The sequence below is a fragment of the Sebastes fasciatus genome, chromosome 15, assembly GCF_043250625.1.
Source record: "Sebastes fasciatus isolate fSebFas1 chromosome 15, fSebFas1.pri, whole genome shotgun sequence".
NCBI lineage: Eukaryota > Metazoa > Chordata > Actinopteri > Perciformes > Sebastidae > Sebastes > Sebastes fasciatus.
Window position 1 is genome coordinate 22,092,272 of NC_133809.1, and position 24,064 is coordinate 22,116,335.

Sequence of the window (24,064 nt, forward strand, 5' to 3'; positions counted from 1 at the left end):
TTGGTGACTAACAGCATGCAGATCGATGTAAAAAGCAGCATTGCATTAGACCTCATTGGTTCACTGGAGTTCTGCTCAAGCTTCTCCATCTGCTCTCTCAGCCTGCCTCGGCAGCCAGCTGCACCACCCCTCTGTGTGTGTGTGTGTGTGTGTGTGTGTGTGTGTGTGTGTGTGTGTGTGTGTGTGTGTGTGTGTGTGTGTGTGTGTGTGTGTGTGTGTGTGTGTGTGTGTGTGTGTGTGTGTGTGTGTGTGTGTGTGTGTGTGAGGATAGGTGCATGTACACACTCTGTTTGCGTTTTTATTATTTGAGATATGTGTGTACATACAGAAGCGTATTAATGTATCCATACGATATGTGTCCCTTTAACTACAGTATGCACTGTGTGTGTGTGTGTGTGTTACCTTCCAGGAACTGTTGCTATGCGAAGTGCAGTCACTTAGTTGTCAAGCACAGCTGTGGGTTTTTCCCCCCTCCCTCTCCGTCTCTCCACCTCTCCACAGAGGAAGCTCTTTGGGGCTTTGGTGTAGCAGCTGTTTGGTTCAGGTCTTTTCAGCTTGGAGCCTCCAATCCCTCCTCCCTAGCCCCCCAATGCACCCAGAGGTCTGCTCGGTAGAGTCATCCACATACTGTCTACATTGCCCCACACAATACTGTTTCAGATGGCAGGGCCAGCCTGCCTCTCAGAGCGTCTCTCAGCCAACTCTGAGCGTATGTGTGTACTGAATGGGATTAGCCTTTGCATGGCTTTACCCAAGTTGCTCTCCTCTGAATGAGAGGCCCCCCTCTCATTTACATACATTAGGCATATGTTTCACCCACTCGTACGCAGCAGCACCTTACCTCCGCGCAACTTATACGGTGTACAGGTGTGTTTGCGTGTGAGGCCGAGCGTGCATGTTTGTGGTGGGAGCTGAGCGCAGGGATAAAGTCTTAATTAAATCAAACAGTGTAAACCTGTCCAATGCTGTAATCAACCGCCCCAGTGCGCCTTATCTAGCCCTGCCAACGGATGCTCTGCCATCTGTTATGTAGATCGATACACTCACACATCACAGGAGAAATGGATTAGTGGCAATAAAGACCCCTCTTTTCTCTCCTTCTCTCCCTCCCTCACTCCCTCCCTCCATTGCCTTATGATGTAAATGGACCATATATTCCCCTTTCATATGCTCCTGGATCATGTCAATGTAGAGCAGGCCTGCAGGAGTGTCACTGTGCATTGTCTCACCAGACGATATCTAATAACAGGACGATGTCTTTTACACATCAAAGTTCAAGTTCAGTGCCTATCACTGTCATTCTGTAGACAACTACCCAGGCTCATCTGAATCACCGACGCCTTTTTTTCTACTGTTCCTCAGGTGCTGCACTGCTGTGTGTCCGGCTCCACCCTGCACACCCAACAGAGCCACTACCTCCTCAGCCTGTCAGACTTGTCCACTGACTATGACCTCATGTTGGGTCAGGTTAAGAGCTTCGAGCCGCCACCCTCCCAGACAACCACCACCGACTTCGGCAACCTGCTCACCGTAGCCGAGGGTAAGGACATGGAGCCTTCCTAATGCCCCTTTTTTACTATGGCTGCACAATTAATCCAAATTTTATCCAAAACGCTATATGGCCCACAGCAATTTTCAAATCGCAGGATGAGAAGTAAATCACAATATTTGTTAAAGGTGAAATGTGTGTCAAAATAACATTTTCAAATTCAATATTCACAAGGTGCAGAGATGTCCTGGCCTACACATCATATTCCACAGACTTAAAGCAGCAGTGGGTAGAATTAGAGCAAATATGATTAAAAAACAGTTATTTTTATAAAATGGTCACTATATCCTGACAGTAGTGCATGAGACAGATAATCTGAAAAAATAATGTGCCTCTGTGTCCTCCTGTGTCTGCAAGATTTCACAGACCAATCAGAGCCGAGCTGCAGCCTTGCCGTCTCTGAGCAGCTGTCAATCACTCGCAAACCCTAATCAAACGGTCAAACAAGGCAGCGCTGATCAAATATGAATCAATATTCTGTTACTGTAATGCCTACTTCTCTCTTGTAGTGTACTGTTTAGCTGTAAAATGAGAAAGTTTGTGACGCGGCAGCCATGTTGAGATCAGTTGAGGAAATACCAAGCACCGCCAACCAGCCGGAGCAAACTTTCTCATTTTACAGCTTAACGGTACACTACAAGATGTTTCTGAAAGTATCTGAGGTGAGAAATAGGCATTACAGTAAGAGAATATTAATTCATATTTGATCAGCACTGCCTAGTTTGACTGTTCACGAATGATTGAGAGCTGCTTCTGTTGAATGAACAGCCAATAGGAACGCTCTCTCTCTGAAATGACCTGTGAATGGCCAAAGTCTCCTGTCACAGGCTCGATTTTTTTAAAGCCTTGAGCCATGAGGAAGTGCAGCAACTGATTATCTCTCAGAGCACTTAATTAAATTACAATATGCTGAAAGGTTATTATGGATTTTTTGCCCAATGATGCCAAAAACATTCTGCCCACTGCAGGTTTAAGAAAACATTTTTGTTTGGTACAGATCCCTGCAAAAGTCACACCATACTCATTTTAAGTTTTTCAATGAAATGAGAATAATGAGGAAAAAATTATCAAACCCACTACTATCACAAATCATATCGCAATATCACTCAAAATAATCACAATTAGATATTTTAAATCGTGCATTCCTACTTTTTTTTTTTTATTATATTTGTATTGACCCTTTGCAACAAACATACATGGCATAATTTACAGATCCTGTATACATACACCACCCAACCATGTCTGTCTAAAGTGCCGTATTTTAAGATTTGTTATACACGTAAAAACAAACATCACCAACAGTATGAACAAATAGGGAGTGATCTTTTCATTATCATACAATCATAGAGTTGTAAAAAATGAAATCCTCTGGCCTGTGGGGTGTTACATAGTTGACCCAGTTGTCCCAGCGTGACACAAATAATTCCAGTTTATGGTTAACATATGCTGTTATCCTCTCCATTTTGTGAAACAGCCCTACTTTTTACCACCTACTGTGTGATTGCACCGGGCTGGCAGATAAAGTGACGACATATTGGGTGGATAGTATGTGTATGTATGTATGCATGGATGTGTGAGAGAATAAAAACTGTCTTCTGTCACATCATAGCTTCTCCCCAGACGTCTATCTCCGATTACTTCTTTTGACACACTACTTCATTTCATCTCCTACTGTGCTTCTGACAGACCACAGAGAGACATATTCAAACCCCCCCGCCCAAAAAAAAAAAATCCCAAAAAGGATTACAGGGAAAAGCAAACTCCGAGTAGCCCATCCATTTGGAGCCTCTCCATTAAATGTCAAAATCTGATTAAAAGTATGAAAAGGAAATCAAACATCACAGGGTTGATGTTCGCATTAGTACTCAGCCCTAGAGAGAAGTCCCATTATGGGGTTTAGATAAAAATGTGATTTTTTTTTTTCCTTCTTTTTTGTGACCTTGTGATTCCATTAGGCAATGTATTCCTCTCTCTCTCTGTCTCCCTCGTGTCCTCAACTTCTGAAAAGTCCTCAGAGCCTGAATACAAAGTGCAGTCTACTGAAACAATGTAAGAAATTTAAACAGTAGCTTTTGCCTGGAAAATTTCACCACATCTCCGCTCTTCTGGTGCACAGCTGCACAGATTCTTAGTAGAAATAACAAAACACTATCAAAAGGGCAAACCAAAGAGTGCCGGCCTAGTTATATTCATGTCCCCACCTCATATTGATCAAGTCACATCAAAGGGGCCAGTGCATCTCTAATGCAGCTTGGCCTGCTTTCTAAAGAGCTTTCTCCACTTTGATGGGGGATGATGGTATTGATAGCACTGTCACAATGCAAGAGTGCATCTTCTTGTTTTTCCCCCACATCACTGCGGAATAAAGCACGGCATGCCTTTCACTTGGGTGTAGAAATCTGTGCATTTACATAAATGCAATTCACTAAGTAGAGTCCTATTAAGCAGCCTGTAAAGACGGTGGTTCTCATTAGCACTCAGCCAGTCTCAACGCTTGTCCATTGTAAGGAGACTCAATGGGCTTTTCAAAGTTGTCTCTCATGATTAGATGCTACCTACTTAGAGGTGTGCTGGCCAAGCTATTGTGAGAAATGAATAAAGTACCCCCTATTAGTAATCATGAATGAGATTTGGCTTTGTGTGAAGAAGAGCTAACAGATGATAGCATGTATGCAGGGCTTTTGAAATATGGTTAGCAAAGTGTGCGTATTATAAAAGACAGCCCCGTGTGCAGCTTTATCCTAAACCCATCAGTAACTTCAACCGTTGACCACGTTTTACACCTTCTCGCATGTATTTTCCTTCAGAGATTGTATTTTTTTTATCTCCCTGCCCTCATTCTTCCGCCAGAAAAGCGACGTCGGAACATGGAGCTGATTCCCCTGACGGCGCGGATGGTCATGACACACCTGGTGAACCATCTGGGCCATCATCCTCTGAGCGGCGGCCCGGCCCTCCTCCACAGCCTCGTGAGCGAGAACCACGACAACCCGTACGTGGAGTCGTCCGAGCTGTCCTCCGAGGTCTTCAAAAGCCCCAACCTGCAGCTGTTCGTCTTCAACGACAGCACGCTGGTGTCCTACCTGCAGATCCCCGCCGAGACCCCCACTGTTGGACAGCCCCCCCAACCTTCCTCCCAAGTGCGCGTCATCGTCCGGGACATCTCGGGCAAATACTCGTGGGATGGTGCGATCCTCTACTGCACCACCCAGGAAGACTCTGTCGATGCAGGAGCTTTTAAAGCAGTTGATCGCCCTCTTTCTGCCACCACTACTGTCGCTCACAGCAGAAACCAGCCCAACTCTCCAACAAAGGGGCCGTACAAAAACCACTGCTCCGTCTCGGACTCCCTCTCTGACTGCTGCGAGGAGGAAGAGGTAGACATTCTGGATATGCTTCTGGAGGACCTGGGCCACAGCAGCCCAGAATGCCTGCCCCAGCCACAACTCAGGCTCAACCAGCCGGCCTCCTCGCCCCACGGCATGAACCTAGAGCAAGAGCACGCCATCCTGGAGGCCATTCTGCGTCAGACTCAGCAGGAGGAAGAGCAAGTGAGGAGGTGGGACGCTGATTTAAGCTTTCGAGCCGCCTGCCAGAGGGAACCCTCCCACCAGGAACCAAAAGCTCCTTTCTACTTCTGCCGGCTGCTGCTTAATGACCTTGGCATGAACTCTTGGGACCGCAGGTACACTAGCAACTGAAATTGGCTATAATCACTGGTCTGGTGTGCACTGTACTAGAAGAAGAATGAGACAAACGGAGGTTGTAAGAAGTCATACAGGGGTCTGTTGCTTATTTGTCTCTCAGTGTATTTCTTTATCGTTCAGTCTGCAAACCACATCTTAAATGTTACCAGTAAGACAGAAAGAATAACACACAGAAACTGTGTTTTAAAGGTATAATATGTAACTGTTGCCGGTTCCTGTTTGTAAACACACTGCATTCAAAGTTGGCCACACCTCCACAGGTCAACAAGCCGAAAGAGAGAGAGAGAGAGAGAGAAGCGATGGTCGAACGAGCTATAGAGTGACTGAAGAGAGAGAGCAGCGTTAGTGAGAACAAAGCAGCAAATCGGAGAAATAAAACTTTATTTTCTGATTGTTTCCTTAGCAGTTACGTTCTAAAAGACACAACTAACTCCACTCAACTCTGCGGGAAGGTGCAGAGTTGCTGGATTTTGAATAAATGCAGGTTTCCTGTCTGCTGGCTGTGGCTTATCGCTGCTCTCGTCAAACTACAGACACACAACGATCATAGCTGCACTCACAGCACAGAGAAGAGTATGGGGATCACTGGAACACAAAACACAACCCGTTCTCATCCGTGAAATACGGCCGCTTTGTATCTAACAGGGGGGGACTTGTGAGTCGGTGTCAGAAACCAAGGGGCGTGACAAAGCGGCAATATTTGATCACCTGAACGGGCTGCACACCCTGCGCGCTGTTATTAGCTTGGGGTTAAAACCCCGCATGGGGCCTAAAGGCTGTTTGCAGACGCCCAGAAGTGTCCCGAGTAAAGCAAAATAAGAAGAAAAGAGAAAATACAGACAGAGGTCAGGATCTCTGCAGAAACAGTCACCGCCTCACACTTCTAGTAGGGCTTAAGTGGTGATTGAGAGGGATTATTTTTGTCTACGTCTATACATTGTTTTTTAGCAAATTGTTGCATATTATACCTTTAACCTCTGCAGTCTAATACTATTTTTGGACCCAAGTTACTTCCTTCATCCTCAAAGTAACTCAGCTGTTGACTCGTTACTCAAAGAGAGAAAGAGCAAAGTTAAAAGCACTGTGGAGTCTAGAGTACAGTGTCTTAATCTCCTCTCCGTGGGGTAAAAAGCGCCCAGCTGTTTTCACTAAGGTCTAGCTCGCAGAGCAACATCTTTGCCGCGCTTCCCCGTAAATTAAAAGCTTACACCTCTTAATGGTGATGGTGCAACACGTACACAGCTAGTAGGAGATTGCTGTTTGCACCTGTGCCTTTTTTTTGCCTTTGTCAATCTTGTCTGTAAAACAAAACTTTGCTAGTAGATTATACCACTTTTTCAAATGGCTGTTTCCTGAATTGTTTTTTATATACAGAATTGAAAATATCACCTTTAATTGACAACTGTTTTTTGTCAAACAGAAAAAGTTTCCATTTGTTGAAGAAAAACTCCAAACTCTTACGGGAACTGAAGAACTTGGATTCCAGGCAGTGGTAATACCTTTTATAAATTCAATCTGCTAATCATCAAACTGTCACTGTAGCCCTATGGTAAATCTGTTTCTACGTAAGTGAAATGAACCCAGGTTATTAATCATACAGTTGCTCCTAGCAGATTATATTGCCCCCTCCCTCCCTTCTTCCCCAATGATCTTTCTAATTTGTACCGTCTCCTGTTGATCACAGCCCTGGAAGTCTCCCACTATCACTCTTGCTGTCCTTCTCTTACTGCGTCTCTTAGTCCAATCAATAAGTACACCACACATTGCTAATGACAGGAGCTTATTAAAGATTTCCCTCAGGACTGGACTTCATTCTCCCAGATGGCCAGACTCGGTTGGGCGAAAAAAACAACCTGTGCGCAAGCATGCAAAGTGCCCTAAATCTACCCCAGCATGATGTGCTGCCATGGCAACAGGGAAAGTAGACGGGGGCCTTTGCTGCCATCCCTTTTTTAAATCACGTTAGAGCCGGAGAGATAGTGGAAAAAGACAGACACATTCTGCTCTCCTGATTTTATTCAACAACTCAATTACACTCACACACAATTTACCTTGATAAGCAAGGTGTAGTGTTTTGAGTCACTGGACTCGCATTTCAAAGCATTTTCATCTGAAGTGGCCAGAGTAGAGAGAAGGTTTTTCAAGTTCTGTTGTGTTTGTAAAATTGGCTGCTGTGTTCTTGCTCTTTTAATATTGACTACTGTATGTTTTGTTCTGTAGTCGAGAGACGCACAAGATTGCTGTGTTCTACATCGGAGAAGGCCAAGAGGACAAGTGCTCCATCTTGTCAAACAGCGCCGGCAGCCAGGCCTATGAAGACTTTGTGTCTGGACTGGGATGGGAGGTGCAGACAACCACACCCTCAAATCAACACTCGCTCCATATTCACAGATACAGCCTAAATATGCACACACTCATGCTCAGAACACACTGAATTGTACATGTATCCCTCAGGTGGACCTGGCCACACACTGCGGCTTCATGGGTGGCCTCCAGAGAAATGGCAGCACAGGTGTAACAGCTCCTTACTACGCTACCTCCACCGTGGAAGCCATCTTCCACGTCTCCACTCGTATGCCATCTGATTCTGATGACAGCCTCACCAAAAAGGTAAAAAATCTGGTTAATGTTTATGATCTGTTTTTAACTGTGTTATAATAAGTTTTGACAATTCCTGCCCGTCTATGACATCGAGTGCTCCAGGGATGACGAAGGCCAACCAGAAAGTTAGAAAGTTATTGCAGAAAATGAGCTCTGTGGCAAATAAACCTTTATGATACTTACATGTGTTGTTCAGCAAGATAATCTTCACAAAATAACAGCACTTTTATGACTTTTGAAGCGTAAATGCAATCATCAGAAGTAAAAAGCTAACGTCAACAAACTACACCACGGTCACATGAGCGAGAGTATACACAACGAGGCTGTAAAGGCGGACAGGTCGAGGTGATGACGTCTCATTTAGCCACTTGTTAGCAACCGCCTTTTTGAAGACACATAAAGGCTTCAAAATTCACGACCGGTGTATTTATTGATGTATTTTATGTCGTAGAACAAAATGTTAAAATCTCTTAAGCTTGTAACATCTAACTAAAAACCCATTGACTTCCAGACGAGGGAACCGGAAGTGCTTAAATGCTAACTCATTTCCGGGTTTTAGGACTCATTCCTGTAGCATTCTGTTCTGATTATTATAATATGTATGTTATTAATTTCACACCTCAAATCCAGAGTATGTCAGGAATAAGTAGAAAATACTGCTTTGCCTGTTTGATGCGGTGAAATGGCTACACAGTCCTGCCTGCCCATAGCAGTATGTTGTTGTAGCCTTCAGCTCTGTGTTAAGCTGTGATCAGGAGGTGTGACTCCAAAGTGCGGGCATTGATTAGTGACCCTGGCCAGGCAGGCCTGAGGAGTAGAGAGTCGCAGGCGCGTGAGTGAAGAGAGGGCATGTGCCGCTGCGGTAATGACTATGATTCTGCTAGCCCCTGCCCCCCTCCCTGTGTGCTGTGACCAGGGCCTGGATTCAGCCATTAGCTCTCCCCGCTAGGGCAGGCGCCGGCCGGATGCCGGCAGGATCCTTTTATCCAATTCCTGCTGCCGCCACAGGAGCGATCGATTGGGTTCTGCAGTGGGATTCTGAGCTGTAGTGCACCAGTAGCAGTTAGCACGAAGAAATGAGCCGCAAGGCCCCTGCCCGTGCTGCCAATCTTCTCATGCAGTGCCCTGCTGAGAAGGGAAATTCATCAGGCTCTCCTCATATCCAACCCCCCTCCAGTCCTCCACAGACCTTCCCCTCCTTTCCGTTTCACAAATAACCCCCTACTCATTCCAAACCCATCCTGAACCTGTGCTTAGTGGCCGCAAAAATTAGTTAGCCCGAGTAAAGATTTTGACTTTGGTTGGCCAGAGTGAGGCGCTGGAGGGGTTGCAATGCCCAGAGTGGAGTGTGCTGCCACTCCTCTTCCATCCATTTCACCGGGAACTTCTGTAATTGCTCAAGCTCACCTTGCACGGATCTCCACACCAGCCACAGGCTGAAACAGAAATTGGCAATGCCGGATGCATGCATGGATGCGTCACAAAAAGATGGCAGGGCAGAGAGAGAAAGAGAAAGCGGTATGAAGAATTGGATTGAGAAACGGGCTTCGTCTGTGTCCAAGTAGGATGTTTCCCTGTCAATTTAAAAATAACACTTTGTCACTCACTTTGCTGCCTGTAACCATAGAGGCATACTGTGGGGGAGTGGCGGATGGGGGAGCTCTTGCTGGGCAGATTGCCTGTTTGAAGACGATGAAGGGCGGAGGGGTGGGGGGAGAAAACCCTGCTAAACCAAAAAGAAAAGAGGGAAAACCATGAATTCCTCAATCCAATTGTGGGTTTTAGGGCAAGTGCAGGCTGCAGCAGTAGCAGCTGGCTTCAGTAATGCGGTTATAGAAACGACCTGCAGGGTTGGGGTCAGGCCATGTAGACCGCGTGCACGTATATGTGTGTGTCTGTGAAAGGGAGGGAAGATAGACGGGTGCCTTAGCTATCACATTCACCCCCAGGCACCGAAAGCTTAACTGGGCTGCTGCAGGTTGTTTTTATAAGGAGCCTCTTGTGTTCTGGGGTCCTCTGGTCCACTGTCTCCATATGTGTGAAGCCCATTGGCTGGGTGGGAGGTCAAAGAGGGCTAATTGGACAAGAGCCTTTGACTTGAATCCCGTTTTATAAAAGAAGTCTCTAACATTTGGATGTGATTAACAAGGGAGTAAATAGAGTGGTGCAGAGGATGATTGACTAGAGCATAAGCATCCTCATTAAACTTGTGATTAAGCTCATCCAAATGCTAATATCTTAACCCAAATTAACATCCCAGTGTTGATTGTCTACCGCGAATGCATATTCAACATTTTCTCTGAAATCGTCCCAGTGACTGACCTGGTTGGTACCTGCTGATCCTTGGACAGACAGACTGAACTGGCGAGCTCCAGTAATCAGCATGCCGTGGATTTGTTTAAGATTACCGTATTACCATAATTAAGGGCTTATAATAGAATGTGCTAATTGCATTTTTTGGTGGCGAGGGCATGTTTCTTAATGGCTCATTAGGCCCACAGTACATTGGCAGATGTTTTCTTCTGAGTAGAGGCTCACTTTTCAGTGTCCATGATACCCCAGAAAGCATCACTGGGCTGCCAGCTACTACCCGCAATGGAAAACCAAGTAGAGAAAAAGGACCTGTTACCAAAAGTGAGTCGAGTTGAGCCGAACCACGCCATGGAAATGAGGCATAAGTGATCTACACTTGTTAGAGAATATAATGTGTCCCTTTTATTTTACTTTGGGAAAGGTGGAAGCTGTTTACCTATTTCAATCTAGCATCAGTCAATTTCCCGTCATTTAAGTATACGTTCTTGTCCTGCCCAGTTTCATTTGGGTTTGTGAATAGAGTGGAAATGGGAAGCAATTTAATCTCTGATAGGGAAAGTCAATTGGATTTGAATTATTTGGTTTTGAAATGCGCAATTTCGTTCATTTTGTGTTCGCAATTTGAATTTGTAATGAAAAAAGCTATAAAAAGAGTCAAAACCCCGAGCCCAGACCCCTATTTAAACCATTGTTTTCAAACAAAGTTTGTGATTTAGTTGTAAGTAGTCACCTTGCTCTCGCACCTGCTGCAATTATCTTTGGGACGCATACAGTAAATAATGTTTTATTATCCCCTTCTTATACCTCAGTTCACTCCTCAGCCTTCAGGGGGGTGTGGGCCGAAGGTACTGACTGGATAAACTCAGCGACATGTCCTAATCTCACTAAATATGTGTTCTTGTCATCATCACCATAGGGATGAAAATTACCTGCACTCGCCAGGCACTTGATTAGACTGATTTTGTTTGTTGGCAGCTGCGTCACCTGGGAAATGACGAGGTACACATAGTGTGGTCGGAGCACTCCCGGGACTACCGACGTGGCATCATCCCAACCGACTTCGGAGACGTGCTGATTATCATCTACCCGATGAAGAACCACATGTATTTCATCCAGATCATGAAGAAAACACAGGTAAACAGCTGCAGTCAGTTCGTTAAGACTATCGTTGACTATACGCATACAAGATGGATTAATTCATTGGAAACGGGAAGTTACTTTTATTGCATATGCACTTATTTTCCTTTTATACTAACATGTCTTAGTTTCCACGCACAATAAGCAAGAAAAAACACTCAGGCTATTTTCAGCACTGCATTAATTTCCAGTCTCTGCTCATGATTTCAAGCAGGCCCTTCTTCTTGCATCCTATTCAGACTTTGCCGTGAGTTTTATAGGTCCTTCCTGTTATGGTTTCTCTCTGAAGGATCTCAGTTTCCCCTACTCCAGCTGTGCATTATTACCCACACTGTGGGTATGTGCTCTCAGAGATGGTTACTATCCTTTCCTGGCTAGCTTTCATCTTGGCTACTCTGAAGTACTGCACTCGATGTGTGTGGCCTTCCAGAGGATAGTGAAATTCGGCTGCCTTCAGATGTTCAGAAATAGCCACAATATTTTCCAACTTTTTCCAAAATTCTACAACTTTAACTGCCTCCACATTCAAGAACCTGTAAAGCTATCTACTCAGATTTCTGATGTTATACATTTACACAATGTCATCCTCGTTGTATAGCAGGTGATTAAGTTAATTGGTCTGTATCATTTCTGATTAAAATCCGTTTATTGTATAATTTGACTTGTTATTATACTAGCTGAACTGCCAAGTTGAAGACAGCAGGACCTTTTTGGAGACTTTGACATTCACGTCAACTTCCAGGTCAACGACCATTGAGCTCCAGTGATTAAGGGCCCCCTTCCAATATGCATGAACAGACGCGTGTACCCACACACACTCACACGCTGCCGCTAAAATGCATATTGCCCCTTTGTATTTGCTCGGTAGCTCAATATGAGGGCTTTGTTTAGTATTGATTGTCATTTTAATTTCATTTGCCTAACATTGATTCACATTAGATATGTGTGCTTGTCATGCAAAGTTAGGTAAAAATCCAATTTCAACTTGAACCCTTGCCCTAAACAGATGGAGAAACGGAAAAAAAGGAACAAAAAGATTTTTAATCAACCCTTTTTCTAATTTTTCGGTGCTTACATATACAATGCCGGGACACAAATGAACTTTAGATCAATGTGGACGTTTTGATGCATCATGTTCTTAATCTTTGTTCTCTCTCTCTTAACTTCCCCAGGTTCCTTTCTTCGGGCCTCTGTTTAATGGCGCCATCATCACTGGCACGCTGCTGCCAAGCTTGGTGCGGGCCACCTGTATCAACGCCAGCAGAGCTGTCAAGTCCCGGCTGACTCTCTACCAGAGCTTGTATCCTTTACTCCTCATGCCTTCTGCTTCATTTACTGTTCACATACGGGCATGGATCATCAGAGGAATGTAACAATTTCTTAAAAAGTCAGCCGCTGATTACCCATAAAGCCGAAACCATTAAGGTTATGAGCACGCATTTATTTTATGATGATTTCATTAGATGTATAACACCACTGAGCTTAAATTTCCCGCACCACCAGTGGCCCATTTGGGTAAATTCATTGAGACATGTGGCGTGCTTGTCACGTCAGCCAACGTACACAGCTGAGCGCTGACACTGATCTTTATGGGCTGGCTGATTTACATACAGCTATTAGGGCCGGGGCTGTTTCACAGCCTGGAGCAGCATGGGTGGTTGCGTGAGGCTGTTTTGGGCAGGAGCGAAGATAACGTGTCATCATCTATCCCTACCGTTTTATGGAGCCAAAATAAGAGCACCCTCAACAAGAAATGCATACAAGTGCATACAGACACATGCACGCACACACACATACTCGCTCTCATCCCTCCGCCCATCCATCCGACAGTGTGCCGTTAAGAGCCTGACTCCAGCTGTAGTTGTCAGTTGGTTTAAAGGGAGTGTAATCACCAATGGAGATGAATTAGCATGTGAATGCCAGCAGCGCAGAGTTGGGGGGTGAGATGGGGGGCAGAGTCTGGATGGCCCCTGGAGGGGGAAACCTGATCTCCCTTAACGCCCCGCTCCTCCTCGGACAGCATGTACGGCACCGCCTCACCAGAACCACGCTGCCCCTCTGGCGGTTGCTATAGAAACCTCCCCCGAGGAGGTTTCATTTGGGTGGAAGGCTAGTTTCTATTGTTTTTAAGACGTTGACATATTCGACAAAGTTGTTGTTGTTTTTTTAATTATTATAAAGTCCTTGTTTTGACTTTTGGTCTTTAATTATGCTACATCACACCCTGTGTGTGTTGTTTACAGTTGGTGTGTGTAAGTATGTGTCTGCCTGCACAGTGCATCACATCCCCTGGCCCCCCCACCTCCACCCCCACCCCTATATCAGGCCTTGTCTGTGTGTCCCCGGGGGAATCCTGAGTGACAGATGTCTGTTACCCGACGCCAAGTGAATTAGCCCAGTGTGACTCTCAGTGCCGGAGGGGGGCCAGCCACAGGCCTGCCTGCCTGCCTCTGTGAGCCTCAGGGGATGGGTGGGACAGTACCAGGCCTGTGCTGGGCCTCAAAAGCCTTACCTGGCATTCCTTAGCAGAGGAGCAGACCGCACAAAAGCATGATCTATGAGAGGAGATAAGCGCTGCCTCTGGAGTTCTGGCACTGATAGGCTGCCAGGCCTCGCACACTCCAAGAGAGGAGATGAATGAATGTGCCAGGCAAAGCACACTGCCAGCATGAGTATCTGCATGTCTGTTTTTTTTTCTGCTGTTTCTCTGTCTAGCTTGAGAGCTTGTGAGGACAGAAGCGATGTATAAACTAATGAATGAGAATGTTACGTGTGGTGCAGTGTTGTAGTACTTAAAAGCGGTCTTGGTCTCAAGACCGCTTTTTGAAGGTCTCGTCTCTGAATCAACCGCATTTTCACTCGGTATCAGACAAATAGGACTTGGGATTTTATTTTAAAACCGGTCAAGACCACAACTGCGGGGATGTCACTAAAATGCCTGTGCCTGTTTTATTTGTTCACCTCATTACTATAATTGCTCATAGAAAATACAGGAAAATTCCCACACATAAAATTCACCTCTGTAAGGCCTTTTGATTATTTTTCCTAGACATTTCTCATGGTACACTATACATACACAAATATACAGTATATTAGGCAATAATAGAGGTGAGTGACGCTGAATCTTCATTTGTTTTCTGTGGGTGTTTTATAGGAATGTTGATCTTTCAGATCAGTGTGAGGACTGCCAATGGTTTGCATGTTCCACACTTTATCTTAAGTGTGTCATGCAGTGTGGGACTCGCACTGGTCTTGTCTCAAACTCGATACACTTTGGTCTTGGTCATGACTTGGTTTCGGTTTAGGTGGTCTAGACTACAACACTGGTGTGGTGTATGCCATGTGATAACCAAGTTTTTTAGATTTTAAGGGAATGTCCCGACTGACACAATGTCCAGCACTGGCATAAACCATAAAGGAAAGTCTCGAGTGGCAGGTGGAGTTAGTCTTTTATATGCTTTCAGTATTGGATTTGCTGTTGTATTACACCAGCCTTTTGCACTTCTCCCTCTCCAGTCGTCATTCTTCCATCTTCTCCGGTTATGCGGCTCTTTATCTTTCACAGGTTGGAACAATGACCCAACCTTTTTTTTTTCTGGGATGTGTGTGGTTTTTTTTTTTGTGTAAGATGGAAAATCCTCATCCTTAGTTTACCCCTTCACAATGCCTTAACAATCCACAGTCTGCTCTCTGCCTGTGAGGCCACTCTCCGAGGTAATTAGTTGAATATTTCTTCAAAGAGAAGCTATATGACCCCTGTGTGTCCAGATAAAAGGCCAGTATGGCGCTGTGGCCCCCTCTCTCGATCTGTCACAAGGCTCGAGAGGACTCCAGCAGTCTGCCGCAACGCTCACAGGATCTCTCAGGCTAATAGGATTTGATATTGAAAAATGACCACCAGCAACATTTTCAGAAAATACACAGATAGGCTATAAGAGTGTTTTTCAGATAGATACTCCCCCCCCCCAGTCCACCACATCCTCCGTCTCCTCCTCTCTCATTTTCTTCCATCTCTGAACTGTGCGGATTTGTCAAATCTCTGTAGTTGTTTTCTTGTACAGGGTCCGGCTCTCATTGTCAGTTAGAATCTGTGTCAATTTCTTCTGTCGAGAAGACACAACCACAGCCTCATAGACCATCATATCACAAGTGTCTCGCAGACAACTCATAATGTATCATCTATTATTTATATGGCTGATGGAAAATGCAGCTGGTCTGGCTTTGTGTGTTCTAAGTGTATTGTCTGCAACTAGTCCGCCCTTCACAGCGGCATTTTGAATAATTGAGACCGCAAAATGTTCAATCTAAAACAACTTAAAGGAAAAATTCGCCACCTTTTTATGTGGATGTCCAATCAGTGTTGATGGTAAATGTAGTCGACTGAAGCAATGAATTCCTCAGTGCGTGCTATATTGACAGAAATCAAAATCTGTAGTGACAGTGAAGTAGTTGGATGCGACGAAGAACAACAGGCTGTTATTTCAGTTTGGACTTCCCTGCATAGTCAGTGGGTTTTCTATAGATGCTGCTCAAAAACAGAACTTCTTTGTTCTCTTTACTTGTATTGCAAACTAGCTACGTTTCCAACAGCGAAAAATGGCATCCCAAAATATGAGTGCAGGGGACATTATCGACGAGGATGCATTTTACGGTGTTTTGGTGTGTTTTTTAATCAGCCGTAATTATTCGAGCCACAGTATACTGCTAAAGAAATGCAACCGTGCAAGAGGATACGGCCTACGGGGACACTGGGTGTCAGAAGCTCACGCGCAATGCATCCTGGTACATGTAGGCACTAGGTATGCCACGAGAACCGATAACTTATGTACCAAGTCGATGCCAAATTTCTGGAAACGTCACGGTACTCCTTGTTCCAGTCAGGGCTAGAGACTAACGGCGTCCCGTGGACGATAGAAAATGTGTTTGGGATGCAGTAAACTCACACTTATAATTCCCTTATAATGCTACATTGTGAACAACGAATCAGTTCTATTTTTTGGCGAGAAACTTGAATAAATCCAGTTGTTTGAAGGAGATGTTTTCACAGCAATATAAAATAGATAATAGAGGGAAATATGATCTGTTTAACTTCCTAACAAAAACCAGTATGCAAACGGTAATAAAGGAGTGTATGTTGAAGTACATACTGTGTTTTATCAAATTGGTTTTAAGAATCATGGAATTTCACCGGTATTGGTACTACTAAATACTACTAAATTTCTGGTATCATGACATCCCTTGTAGGCACTGCTGTCACGGCTCCACTCCGCTTTCTTGGTCAATATAGCACGCACTGAGGAATTTATTGCTTCAATTGACTACATTGAATCAACACTGATTGGACATTCGCACAAAAGATGGCAAATTTTCCCTTTTAAGTTTTTATAAAACCACCATTCTTTTTTTTTCTTTTTTTTCTTAATCACCAACAGAGTAGAGTAAGTAAATGTATTTTTGTTCCTCTATTGGTGGTACTTTCTGCATACACACGGTGTATGACATATTGGCTTGGGAGACACAGTGAGTTTGTTTGTGTCACCTGAACCCAGCCTGTCACCGAATGGCTTTGCCGTCTGCTGCCATTTACTGTACGGTGAAGATCCTTCATACTGTCACTGTAGAATAATGTCTTCATCCAGAAGCTGGGATTCATTTCTCTCTTCAACAAGCACTTGAGTTTGATGTGGCGTCCATCACTCTTTGTGATGGGGGTATTGTTAAGGGTGAAGACCGTCTGTGTGTGTGTGTGTGTGTGTGTGTGTGTGTGTTGGGGAAACGGCAAGTTTCTAATAGGTGAGACAGTGCGGAACTGACCTTGATTCAGAGACATAGCCTCCCTACTGGACGGAATCAATAGTTTTTTTTGCACACTGCCCTCAGTCCCCATCCTCTGCTCTGACACACACATACACACACACACACACACACACATACACACACACACACACACACAGATCCATCTCCAGGCAGCGATCAATAACCATAATCTGTTTCTGCCCATCGCCAGTCATGCGAGCCAGGCTTTTAGGTGGTGTGTGTGTGTGTGTGTGTGTGTGTGTGTGCAGTAGCAGAAAGAAGAGAGGAAGGCTTGATCCTTTCAGTGGAACCCTGAAAAGTCTGTCATGTTCCCTCACAGGCTCATGTGAGCATATCTACAGTCCCCCAGCTCTCCTGAACGCCAAAACGAGATGTACATAATTTCAACGGGTGTATACTGAAAACATAATGGATATGATATCCTGTATGCGCTCCTTTGTGTGCTGTTGCACCCCCCCCCGCCCACCCCAAGACGCCATCATAATTATTACAGTCACTGCATTGGCAATGACATATTCTCACACCCCTTCTGAGCAAGTTATTGTCCCACTCTCACTGTGTCTTTGTCCGACGGCGGCGCGTTTCTTTTGTATACTGTAAGATTCCTCACCTAGCGGAGATGAAAGTGCGCCCGTATGCATGATGGGATGTCATGAATAGGATCTGCCATGTTAGTGTTGTCTCACATGAATTATTTAGCATCGTTGATAGGTCTAATTTGCCAGCTGTTGTGCCATAACTGTCGGCAGTCTCATAGATAATACTCAGCGGTCTATATCGCTGTGGAACACAGTGCTTGACTGGGCACAGTGAGACGCCAAGCTAGTCATTATGTGTTGGTTTCATGTAATGGTCTGAGCTGATATGAGTATATTCTAGCCAACTTCCTGTTTATGGAAAAACAGGACTGACCAACTAGAAGGTCTTGTAAAAATGCGCCAAGTAATATACAGTAAAATTCTTAAAGGGCTGCTTAATAAAGCACCTTGACATGTCGTGCAATGTACTGTATATTAACAATCTACTAGTGCCTCCGTATTACTGGATACAAGCCTTTTACTTGAAGGCAGTTGGCTGTCGTCTGGTGGGTAGGTAGTTGGGGGGTTGGGTTAGGGGCCATTTCTGAGTTGAAGTGTCCCTGCTTGGAGTTGGCCGAGGTGGTTTGGGCGGAGGCTGGCATTGGCTTTGATAGAGCGGTTGAGAGTTTACGCAGTATTTGGGGGGCTACACCAAGAGGAGGGGGGGGGGGGTCTCTCCCCCACTGAATGTTTTAACCTAATCCCATTATCAGTGTAGCGCACTGCCTCCCATCTCTTTCCCCCCCCCCCTCCTTATCCCTACCCCCCCTCCCACCCTTCTCTCCAGCTGACCAGCTGTTCCTGCCGGGACTCACGACAATGTCCGATGTGTTCAGATCACTGAGTACCCCCCCGCCCTCCAACGCACACACACACACACACACACACACATACACATACACACACACAAATACACAGAGCGTAGTCCATGCACAACCAAAGCAATTGCCCAGCCCATTGCTGGAGCCCAGGAAGGCCTAGAGGGAGGAGGGTGTTAGTTAGGGGAGAAAGGGGGGGCAGCTTTGGGGAGGTGAGGAGGGGGCAAGCACAGGCCTGTCAAACCAAGAGCCCTGACTCAGGAGGCAGCCCAGCTCGGATGGCATATGGCGTCTAGCTTCATACAACATGCAAAAGTATTCTCTCCCTTCTCCCCTCCCTCATCCACTCCCCCCTTTCCCTGTCTCCCTCCCCTGCTGCTAATGCAGAATGACTCATAGCATTACTCATTTTTTTTCCCTCTCCGTTCTCCCCCCCCCCCCACATTAGTTCCTCCTCCCCTTGCCACCCAGCCTGTAACAAAAGGCGTCCGCTGCATGGCACCCACACCCTGAAAGCCCTGGGGGCCCAGCCCATCCCAGCCTGCACTCTGAGGTCTGAGCATTGGGGGCCGCCCCTTTTAAACACAGGTAGAGCAGGCGTGGAACCAGACGGCCAACAGCAGGGACCCAGAGCCCCGCCTGGGGTAGCGTACACACACTGCTGGTGTCAAACTGTTGTGCCTGTTAGTGCGTTTCGTGTTTGTATGTATACGGAAGCTGCTTTTTTTCATTTTGTTGTGCCTCTGGTTATCACTGAACCATCATGTTTTGTGTGTTTGGGATGCATTTGTGAGCACAATGTGTCCTGTTTGTGTCAACCTTTCTGAGAAATAAGGCTTGTTTTGTATTTGCCAAAATAATAGAAGTGGTCCTTTTTAAAGTGTAATTTGAGTCCAGCTGGGTTAATTCAACTTTTTTCCACATTGTTTTCCTTCACTTGATTATATACTATTAATGAACAATGTTATGGTGTCAGGGAGCTTTCAGCTGCCAAAATAACCTAGTTTTTACATGTTACATAAAATGACAAAACAGGTACTTTTATACCAGCACTAGTGGAAAAATTGCAAAGCATAGTGTAACCCCAAAAAATTGTCATGCTCTGTGTATTTTTAAACTTGAACCCCCACCCTTCACGCCCCTCCCCTTCTCTCGCCGTCTGTTATGCATTCATGTCTGACATCTGTGTGTTTGCGAGCGGCAAAGTGAAAGCCAGCAACACTGCCAGTTTTGTGTGGTGTCGTCTTCCCCGTCCCATCCCCAACTCAGGCTTTGGGTATCAAGCAGAATAACATAAACAAGAGCGTCACAATAGTGTAAATGGTTTTATGTATTTTGACCTTTTATCCATTCTAAGGCATATCAGTATTTTCTATATTTGAATATATTATATATAACTTATTTCTTACTCATGCAGATTCTTGAATTTTTGCACACAATACAGATCTGTTTTGTTTCATTTTTTACATGTAAACAAAAGCATGCATCCTGAAAGTGCATTGAAAATTCAAGTTCAGGCACCTTTATGCTCATTTCTAAAGGCATTGAAATCACAAATGAAAAACATGTCATCAGTTATAGAAATTACAAGTGGTTGAGCGTCTTTTTCTACTGACACAAGCTTATATTTCAAAATAAAGTGCAGAAAGCATTGCAACACAAATACCATGCTAAAATACACATAATTGGTTTAATTCATTTTAAATGTGATATATTTAATAGCTAACTGATACCTGTCATACATCTCTGATCTCTGTTTCTTTATATGCTGTGTTGTCATACTGCTGCCGCTAAAGAAAAGTCTCCTAGTTCTACTGATTTAAGGCTCAATAGAGTAAATTCCCACAGATTGAACAGACAAAGAGGATAGCATGCCTTTCATTGCATTTATTATATTTTGCATACACTTGAACATGTAGGCCCAACAGTGAATAATCATCACAGATTGGCTACTAATATGTAAAGGAATGACTTTACACTCATCAAGACCATACTCTTGGAAAGACTGCTAAAAAAAACAACTACAAAACTCGTCGCTAGATAGCAACAAAAAAAAAGAAATTGCTATAATAGCTTTCCTGCTAATAGGTCAGTGGTCTCTGTCCTCTGACCCCAGTGTCACCGCTGGACTAGTGCCGACTGCATTGCCGTTAAGAAGACGTGTTCATGGTGATTGATGTGTGGCGTTGCTGCTTCTAGCGCGGGTGTAAAAAACCTGTCTGTCTGCTTTAAGTGATAAGCATCCAGCTAGCCATTCCATCTGTTCCTCCTAGCCCTGTTTAATTAATGAACTTTCTTTCCCCGCCCCGTTGCCAGCCAGCGCAACACTAAAGCAAAAGCTGTTAGCCCTCTCAGGTTATCCAAATGGATGCGTGTTCTTGTCCCGTCCCCCCCCACCTCCCTCCTCAATGGGTGCGTTCTCATTGATTAGTTATGTTTTGTTTTCCCCTCTTTTGTCTCAGGGTTCTTGAAGGGAGGGTTAATGAGCTTTCCTGGCAAGCTGTAGCGCTTGGAATCTGGGGATAAATGGGAATAATTTTGTTGTGTTTTTTTTGTTTTGTTTTTTCGTGATGGGCTTGGCAGAGATGTGAAGCCTCGTGCCACCGTGTGTGTGTACGTGAATGGTAATGCGTGTTTGTTTGGATGTGTATGAATGGCTTTGAGGCGGGGTGTATTGCATTTCATCCCTGCTGGTCCATTATTCCTCTTCAGAAGCAGGGAATCTGGAACACTCTTTAACAGTTGGGTCTGTCACTATTCATCTTTCAGCCGCCTCAGCACAACTCTTGTCCTGTCCTCCTTTTACCACCAAGTACTCGCTCCTTTCCTTTATGTCCCCTCTTCCTTCCGTGTCTCTTGTTGCAAGGCAGTGGACAGCCCTTTGTCCGGCTAAAGCTGCCCTCCTTTGTTTGTGCGGCCTTTTTTATCCTTGTGCTAATCGCCGTGGTCGTGTGCCTGAGTTGGACCCCATATTTCACGCTCGGCTCTCCTTTGTTTGACACACCGCCCCTGATAAGAATCCCAATTCTAGGGCCTCTCTGATATTGAAATCCAACAGCGGCGTAGAAAGAGCCTTCAATCATCCATTATCTGTGCTCCAGTGATTACCATTCAATCTCCCAGGATCCAGGCTCCTCATCACCGGCCCCAGAGCTGAGGCGTCCCCTGAAAGAACCCCGCATCCCTTAACGCCTCCGTCACATGCAAGCATATCCATAGATATTTCTGACGCCCGTCTCCAGACAGCCCAGCGTTGAATGCTGCTGGGAAATGTCAGGGAAATGTCACTCACCGTTCTCCGCTGGAATCTCTCGGTCTCTGATGTGGCCTTGGATTTTTAGGGACTCCTGTGAGGACACCTTGTGACATTATTGGGTTTCTTTGTCCCCTAAATGGCCATTACATTTTCAATTCTCTTTTCTTTTTTTTTTGTTCGGATTGCTCTTTTTTCTTTTCACATAAAGCTGCTTTGCTTTTAATGTCACAGACTTAATTGGCTGTTTTTTGAAGAAGGGAATTAGTTGATTATTTATAAGTTGCACATTAATGTCTCTCTTTAAATGGTTCAAAGGCAGTGTCTGCTCCTCCGCTGGCCTGTGGCCATTGTTCTCTTTTAGAGGATGTCCTTGTGCCTCGCAGCATTTGCATTTTTGCACTAAATGGAATTTTCTGCATTGACAGACAAGGCACAGCAAAACAAAGCAATAACAAAAACAAAACATTTAAGTATGCATCGCTGTGCATTGTCTGCCTCTTCTTACGGGAAAGCAGCCTTTGATGTGTTAATACTGATAGTCTGTGTTTCATTGTCAAGTGGTGGATGTGGCTGAAAAGAGAAGCACTGAGAAATATTGGCCAGATCTTCCTGTGTCTCTCCACTGCAACAGGCTGTAATATAATATTGAGTTTGATGTCGAACAAAGGGGAAAGTATTGTCGGTTTGCAGACGCAGGCACAAAACATTCTAATAGTGGGATCCCCTTATCTTAACAACTAAACGCATCCATGTCGTACAGTATAACATTAGATTGATGCTACACATGATTATGATGGTAATGAAATGTAGAAAAAGCTTTGTGCTGCAGACATCCACTTATCCAACACTCTATGTTTAGATACACAACAGCTCTCAGCACCTTTGTTTAATGTAGTGTACACATCTTCATTAGTTATGTATAGCCCCTTATTACTATTGATGAGACTCTAGCTGATTTGGGTACAAATCTATAGCTTTTGTTATTCTAATGAGCGTTATTTACCCTCAGATCTCCAAGCCAGGGGGCTCCGGAATGGGGCTTTGTGCAGGCAGATATAGCCGGGGCCGCTCCTAGCTACACCCACTTGTTTTTGTATCTGCCGACTTTGACGAAATCCAGTCCCCCCCTCCGCCCCCCCACATCATCACCCGTCTGCATGGACGTATAGCACTTTCCGCTCCTCCATCTGTTTTTGTCCGCCCATGAAAAGGTCCATTATAATCTGCAGGATGCACAGTTGACGTGCCGCGAGCTCCGCTTGAGCCAATCAAGGCAGTGCACTGGACTTGGGCCGCGAATCCAAGAGGCCCTAACCCCTCCCCCCCCTCCCACCCCCGAGTTAATTTTGATTATCTGGGCTCTCCGAGATCTTCAGTTGAACAAGTTTTTATAACAACATTGTCTCCATCATCCCTTTCCTCCTCTATAAAAGCTTCCACTCTGAATGGGGCTCCATGCGTGCCCGCTGGATGATGGCAGGCTCCTGATTAACCCTGGAGTGACTAGCTAATGTCATTGAAGGAGGGCCACCTGGCTGTGAGACTGTACAGTCAGCTGCCACTGAAGGGCCAGAATAGGAGACGACCAGGTGTTGGGCTCCAGTCCCCCTAATTGTTGCCATGTAATAGCCTGCTTGACTGCACAATATAGCCCAGGGGCGAGGATTAGGAAAAAGCTGTTGCCAACACAGAAGTCCATTTTCTTTTTTGCCCAAGGTTTTTTTGTGTGGGTTTCTGTCTGCGTGCATGCTTTATGTGTGTATACATATATACGTCTCCCCTTTGCCATACTCCTTATACATTACAATTACGGCAGGTAGGAGGCTGGGCCCCTTTTCCCTGGCCCGCACCCAGCACATTAATTTCAGACGTACACCTCTACAAACTTGCTTTCAGATTGGGAAGGATTAGGGCGGTGCAATTAATCAAATTTCAATTACAATAGAACGCTACAAGAATGAGTCCTAAAACCCGGATATGAGTTAGCATTTTAGCACTTCTGGTTCCCTCGTCTGGAAGTCAATGTTTTTTTTTAGTTAGATGCCTGAAATAAGGTCTGTGTTTAACACAAGTCTAAGAGATTTTAACGTTTTGTTCTACGATATAAAATACGTCAGTTAATACCCCACTTGTGAATTTTGAAGCAATTATGTGTCTCAAAAAAGGCGGTTGCTAACAAGTGGCTAAATGAGACTACTAAACGCCATCACGCCGACTCGTCCGTCTTCACAGCCTCGTTGTGTATACTCGCGTTCATACGCCCGTGGTGTAGTTCGTTTATAGCCTAA

The 24,064-nt window shown here is 44.9% G+C and overlaps 1 protein-coding gene across 5 annotated transcripts in view; it reads left to right on the top strand.

The window, feature by feature from the left end:
* The window catches only part of ralgapa2 (Ral GTPase activating protein catalytic subunit alpha 2), a 117,813-nt gene that overhangs the window by 71,869 nt on the left and 21,880 nt on the right, over positions 1-24,064 (top strand). For all 5 annotated transcript variants that reach the window (XM_074661145.1, XM_074661148.1, XM_074661144.1 and 2 more), the window contains 7 exons: positions 1,363-1,540; positions 4,400-5,234; positions 6,677-6,748; positions 7,477-7,600; positions 7,711-7,866; positions 11,146-11,304; positions 12,480-12,607. In XM_074661145.1, coding sequence (XP_074517246.1) covers positions 1,363-1,540; positions 4,400-5,234; positions 6,677-6,748; positions 7,477-7,600; positions 7,711-7,866; positions 11,146-11,304; positions 12,480-12,607 — 1,652 coding nt within the window. The remainder of the gene's footprint in view (positions 1-1,362; positions 1,541-4,399; positions 5,235-6,676; positions 6,749-7,476; positions 7,601-7,710; positions 7,867-11,145; positions 11,305-12,479; positions 12,608-24,064) is intronic.